General features: G+C 35.2%; 1 protein-coding gene across 1 annotated transcript; it reads left to right on the top strand.

Moving 5' to 3' along the window:
- The first annotated feature begins 537 nt into the window (after positions 1-537).
- Prosalpha4 (proteasome alpha4 subunit) lies at positions 538-6,008 on the top strand. The gene is made up of 6 exons (XM_019060308.2): positions 538-773; positions 1,565-1,691; positions 2,765-2,878; positions 3,624-3,757; positions 5,147-5,329; positions 5,783-6,008. The coding sequence occupies exons 1-6, from the start codon at positions 669-671 to the stop codon at positions 5,870-5,872; spliced, it is 753 nt and encodes a 250-aa protein (XP_018915853.1). The 5' UTR covers positions 538-668; the 3' UTR covers positions 5,873-6,008.
- The last annotated feature ends 894 nt before the right edge of the window (positions 6,009-6,902 follow it).

Genomic DNA, 6,902 nt, shown 5'->3' on the forward strand with positions numbered 1-6,902 from the left:
AATAAAACCTCATCATGGTTTCTGCCCGGTTTTTTCATTTTCTTCCGATCTTTCATCAATCTTCCCTGTAAATTTCGCGCGGAAAAATCGATCAGTAAATTCATCGCAGTTGAGATCCGTGGTTTGGTTGTTTATTATCATTTAAATGCTCCCTCCTGCCATTTGAGCTTGATATTCGAGTCATCGCGCCATCGTGGTTACACCAGAAAGCGGAAGAAGGTTCAGTCAAAGATCTAGGTACGCATGGTTCGCCTTCATATGAAGGGCTAGGCAGAAGATCTTACACGTCGAAATAGTCACACTTGGAGCGGAGAAAGGCTCTATTCGTTTGTTTTATTCATACGTGGAAAGCGATTTACACCTCGTGAAGTCGTGAATTATCTGTAAAATAATCTAGAGAAAATAAATGACGATTACAGTAGTACATTTTCCCCTCAGAACTTTTCAAAGATCATAAAAAAGCGGTTTATTCGTCCGTTGAATTATTTGATTTTAACGACAGTCCGGCAACAAGAATCCCCCCCTCTTCGCCATGAATCTCATATTTTGAACCAATCCACCATAACCTAAAAATTTCAATTTTCTGAGTTTATCTATTCCCGGTGATCAAGTAAAAGTTTAAATTTCTTTCTCCTCTCATTGTTTATCTTTTTTATTTATCCTAGAAAATGGGAACTGCAAGGTATGATCGTGCCATCACTGTATTCTCCCCAGATGGTCATTTACTGCAAGTAGAATATGCTTTGGAAGCCGTGCGAAAGGGATCGACCGCTGTGAGTATTCAATTCTTTAAATCATAGATACTCATGGAGATGCTCAATTAGTTGTGTCACTATTCAATGGTCTTTTTCCTATATATCGTAATTTTCACTCAGGTCATGCATCTGAACTCTTCTTTCTGCCGCATAGCATTGATCATGCAGCATGACTTGTCGAAGTTAAGCCTGCAGGTGCTCAGGCGGACTGTTTAAAACTTGAAACTATGCTGGTACATTGAAACGAGATAATTCTGTTTCATGTTATTCAACTTTTTTGGTGTTTTGTTTTATTGGCGCACATTTTCTATAATCAACTTTAAGGTGATTCGTCAATCTCAAGTGACCTGGTCGAACTGGCCTGCGATATATAGCATCAGTTACGTCAACAATCTCGGCATATTTTGAATGTTTAGCAAGAATAAGGAGGTTAGCCCCTGCACTTAAGCCTAAAGAATCATTCTAAACCCAAAAATTGGCAAAAGAGAAATGAAAGCAGAATAGTGTTAGGAAAAAACCTCGCATTCGATACAAAAATCAATTTAAAGGCAAAGTAGGTAATCTGTAGAAATTTTGGTGTTGAGGATACTGTTAGAAAAGATGTTCAATTTGTAGAGATCAAAAAGCATCAATGAAGTCAAATCACTCCTAGCACTTGATAATCTGAAGGCAAGATATAGTTCACACATCTTTGAGGATTATGTAGATTTTTCTAATCTCTGAAATTGAAACAATTATTACACATGGAGACTTTTCATTTTCAACTTTCATACAAAGCAATATTATTACATATTCCTATTGTTTTTCAGGTTGGTGTAAGAGGTGAAAATGTTGTAGTTCTTGGGGTGGAGAAAAAGTCAGTCGCCAAATTACAAGAGGAAAGAACTGTCCGAAAAATCTGCCTTCTTGACGATCATGTAGTTATGGCATTTGCTGGTAAGTATATTTATTTTTTAAATTTTCCCCTCCAAATTGTCAGTGTGCTATTAGTCCTTCACATTACCCAGATCTTTCAGCCCAGTTCTTGCCATTACTAACATTATCTTCAAAATTCATGTGCCTCGAGAAAATCTCAGATGATGCCAAAGGTTTCATCTCAACCTTCATGGAGGGCGCTGCTAAAAGGAAAGCATCCAAAAAATAGCCATTCTTCATCAATAAAATTTTTCAATTCAAGGCAAAAGAAAGAGTAGGACTTGAGTTGGCATGAACATGACAAACTAAGTAAAATTAATCTGTATGAATAAGATCAATCAATTTATTACTACAATAGAATATGCAATGCTAAAGTAAAGCAGATATGCATGCATAGAAATTTTTCTTCTACACATTTCTAGCGCAACTGGCAACACTTACTTACATTCAAACCATTACTGGGCTATCAATTCTCAAAGCTTTGAAGAAATAGAAATTTCACCCGCTCACTTGGTTTAAAGTGAGGAACGGGCAACTGAAATCGAGGAAAGGCTCAGAACTTCATGCAACCCCTGCAGCCTGATTGTTGAAACTTTAACTGGCTATGTCGGCAAGATAAAACAAGACATAGCTCTATCTGCGCTGTTTAATATATCGATTTTAGATTCTTGTCAAGTCGACATAATTTTCAACAATCGGGCTGCAGGAATGGTCTGAAGTGTATTTTTAACATTTGAATGATAAGTGAACCCCTGCACCTACTTACAAGTCAGCAATGGTCTCTCTTGAATGTCAAAGGCCTTTCAGCTGTCCACTGCTAAAATTTTCTCAATTCATTTTACATATTATAATGATAAACAACAATTATCAATTAAGGATTATCATTAAATGTGATATGGCCTTCATTATTTACATGATGCCTCTAAAAGTTAGCTCTGTTTGTTAGTATGGTAAAAGTTGACTTGCTTAGAGTCTTCTTGTTTTTTCATGCTCCCGATTTAGTGCTAAGTATTGTATCCTTCAGTCGTAGTGTTACTTATTTCTTGCAATTTACACACATATTTACTCTCTGTTTCCTTGTTTTCTTTCTTCAGGACTGACAGCTGATGCCAGAATATTAATTAACAAAGCCCAGATTGAATGTCAGTCTCATAAACTAACGGTGGAAGATCCTGTCACACTGGAGTACATTACAAGATACATAGCCAGTAAGTCAAATCGATTTTTCAGTTCATTAAGCAATATTTTTCATCATATCTCATCCAACATTAACTTCTAAAGCTTGTCAATTCTGAAGCTTGTTTAGGGAAGTAAAATAACTGCCAGTTGTGTCATCTGATCGAGCTCTAGATTCCTGATAAGTCTTTAAATTGTACGATTGAATTATGTATGATGCACATGATGATTCTAAAGACACAAAGCTGTAATTTTTCCACTGTAAAATGTTTTACCTTTGTTACTCAACTTATTTTCACTGTGGTCATCACTGAACTATGAAATCAATCTTCACAATTCGAAGTTAGAGTTATGGAGTTTTTCAATCGGTAAATTTTTAAAATAATGGATGTTTTAAACATTTTTCACCATTGCTCCCAAACTTACCAATTGTGTGTCATATTTTTTTGTACTTTAATTTCTTCTCCTCTGCAAAAAGTTATTTTTCGGAAAAGCAGGGTCTTAGTAAATTATAACAAACTTGCTTTTTACTCTAATATGATAATTTATTTTCTAAAAATTAATATTTCTAAATATACTGTATAAAAACTTCATATTATGGCAGAAAAATTAAGATTTTCAGGGCTCATAACCTTTACATATTTGACAAGATTTTAAAGCTAAAAGTGCAATGACCTTAAAACACCACTTTGCCTTTGATGTTGTTTTGCCTCCTGAATCCTCGTGACAATGCCTTCAAATCCAATCATCATTCTGCTACATTATTCTTTGTTATAGGTTTGAAACAGAAATATACTCAAAGTAACGGAAGAAGACCTTTTGGTATTTCCTGTGTCATCGGAGGCTTTGACTATGATGGTCAACCACATCTGTATCAAACAGAACCTTCAGGGATTTATTATGAATGGAAAGTAAGTACATACGCATTCTTAGTCTTCAATATAACCAAAATTTATTTGAATGCCAGGTTTTGCAGAATCCTTCCCAAGTGTATATTTAATGCAAGAAATTTCTTCAAAAAACTTTTTGTACAAATCAACATCAGCCCATCAGTTTACAAACTGCAAGCCATTAAAAAGCAAGACATAAAGGAGCAGGTATAGTGTTAGGTACGAAGAAAAGTCTTTGAACTCTGCTGGAATTATGCAAGCTGTCCCATGGACATTTTTAATGTCTTTTTTTTATCCGAAGCGCAGAGGATCGTTACAGAACGCATCACCTTTTTGTCCCATTCCCCTGGCGCGGTCCATGTGTTCCAGTGGAATGCTTGGACCGCTCTTCCGAGATGGGTTGAGGTTGGTTGAGGCCGCAGTTAGGCCGGTTGAACCAGCCCGAACTGCTACCATCGCGTTCCATGCTTTCCACGGATTAAAAAAAAAGCCCTTAAGAGATTTTCGTGCAAAGAATCTTGTGATTTGCCTTGCCCGATCCTGTTACTGTTACGAACACTGAAAGCAAAAAGGAACATATAAAGTCAATGTCATTCTCTTTCTTTGAAAATTTCCTTTTGAAATTCTCTAAAAATCTGGAAGAAATTTTGAAAAATTCAATTTTTAGTCTTATGCGTAAATTTTTAGTCTATTTTTTCAAAAATCATAGGAAAATTATACTACTTTCAGACATTTTCACCCTTTTAAGTAAAGAAATGTAGCAAAAGTAAGACCCAACTTCCCTTATTATTGGGTAGGTTGTCACAGGCACCATTACGAAGTGAACTTTGAACAAGCTTAAAAAACATCAATGGATCTAATTTGAAGGAATAATAGATGTTATCAAAAAAGCTTCTATACCTGGCCAGCCAGCCTGTGATGAGTTATCATTCTAGCCACCTCTATTGTTTAGGCCTTGTCCACAAAAGCTATGGTTCGTGAAACTTTGGAGGAACAAGTTTGCAGAACTTTCAGCTGCGCATAATTTTTCGCCCCTTTTCTGACAGAATAATTTATAACTCAGCTATAACTTATTCCACCTAAGTTCTGGGAACTTCCGCTTGTGGACAAAGCCCCACTTCCTCAAAAAAAAGGGGGGGGGGGAATTCAGTCATTACAAATCTTTTAAAGCTTTGTAACTAGTATATCCTTTTTCTGAGGTCAATAATAACCTGCATCTGTAAGGGTGTTGCCAACTCATTTGAGCATTGGCTCAACCAGTAGCATAATGATGAGGAATCTGTCTTATTCAGTCTATGCTCACCTTCATTCAATCATCTAACATTACCATCTGTCTCTGTTATTTCATTCTTTGACTATCCTCTTTTCCAGTTCTTGCAGTGTTATTTTTCTTATTCTCTATTATTCCAGGCTAATGCAACAGGTAGAAACGCCAAAACTGTTCGAGAATTTTTAGAAAAATATTACCCAGAAAGTGATGTATCAACAGAAAAAGGCACTGTCAAACTAGCGATCAAAGCTCTTCTAGAAGTTGTTCAGTCTGGACAAAAGAACTTAGAAATTGCTGTCATGAGGAAGAATGAACCATTAGAGGTAAATTTTTCTATTTTCTCATTTCCATCCTTCTCAGCTGAGAATTCATTATCCAGAAGTTACTCCACTCTCAACTGCTTTTGGCTGCTGAATTCTTTTCATGAAAACTGAACATGAATTTGAAAGAAATCGGAACTTCCGTTATATCTAAATGTGGTTATGATAGTAGTTGTGCTTTGATAATATACACTGCCTATTATTAGAGGTATTTTTGATGCCGATATATTTTTGCATGTTTTAAAAGTTGTTCGGCTGATTCTGTTCCAATCCGTCCAAATAATAGCACACATGACTTTAAAAAGCAATATCAAAACTAACTAACAAACTTTATCTACAAAATTTCATATTCTGATCCAACCGTAAATCTAAGATTAAATTCAAAATCTGAATCAAGTGTTTAAAAGTACAGAAAATTAACTTAACTTTCTGTGTTTTTTATTATTATTATTTCAGATGTTAGATGCAGAAACCATTGAAAAATATGTCACAGAAATTGAAAAAGAGAAAGAGGAAGAAGCTGAAAAGAAAAAACAAAAAAAGTAGGATAAGTGATAACCCTGTATTTATGTTCTTTTTAAGTTTCTACAATTAATGTTTTTTTACATTTCCTCTTTTTTTTTACTCTCCTCTGGCGCATTTTCGTTTGTATTTCCAAAATAAATTGAAACTTTTCAAGAAATTTCATGTTTTCTTTTTATTTGATTACTCTTGGCTTGCAGAGGACCTTTGTAGGGTTAAATGCCATTGCGTATATCTCTCGTCAAAATTATGTAAAAAGTGTAGAACTGCAGATGGAAAATATGTCCCACTCGTCTGTGGTTTAATGTTGTAAATGAATAAAATGATGCAATAATGTGTTTTCAGATTACTCGATAACTTTCCATGGCACCAATTCTATTTGCTCATTTTTATCTCGTTTCCAACAAGCATACTCACATAATTGGACAGAGTTTAACAGAAACGTGTGGAATCTTTGATGGAAGAATCTTTGACCGTTCAAACTCAAAATTACTCCAAAATTACGTCACCTTAGCTTTTATATTGCATCATGTCTTTCCAGATGTTCCAATCTAATTTGAATCGTCCATTTCTGTAACTATCTGAACTATGGTTGATCTAAAAATTTACTCCGTGAGTTTCATTTCAGGTAGAGATGCAAAATTTTATGAAACTTATAGGTAGGTATAATAAAATTTCGAGAAATTGTATGGCATTTTTCAAAACTTCTGTAATGGACTGAATATGCCAAGGAACACCTAAAAACAGTAAAATCTTGATATTAAATTAAATATATGAGTCAAACTTCGTAGTCTCTTATCAAAGTCTCGGATTATTGTTGCTTGTTGTGCTGGTTGCATACGCAGCCTCAGAAAAATGGCTGAAATTTCATGAAAAATGAAGATCACTTTTCAGCATAAGGAAATCTCATTTCGCATCTCTTGTCTTTCCTGGATGGCGAAAGTGCGATACAGTATGACGATGTCGTCACCTTCCAGGCAAAGTATCACAAGCGCCATGCGACGTTTAAAAATTTCCGCCGCCATTTTATTTTTTTACAGAGAAATTGTTCAAC

The sequence above is a fragment of the Bemisia tabaci genome, chromosome 1 (genome assembly GCF_918797505.1).
Source record: "Bemisia tabaci chromosome 1, PGI_BMITA_v3".
NCBI lineage: Eukaryota > Metazoa > Arthropoda > Insecta > Hemiptera > Aleyrodidae > Bemisia > Bemisia tabaci.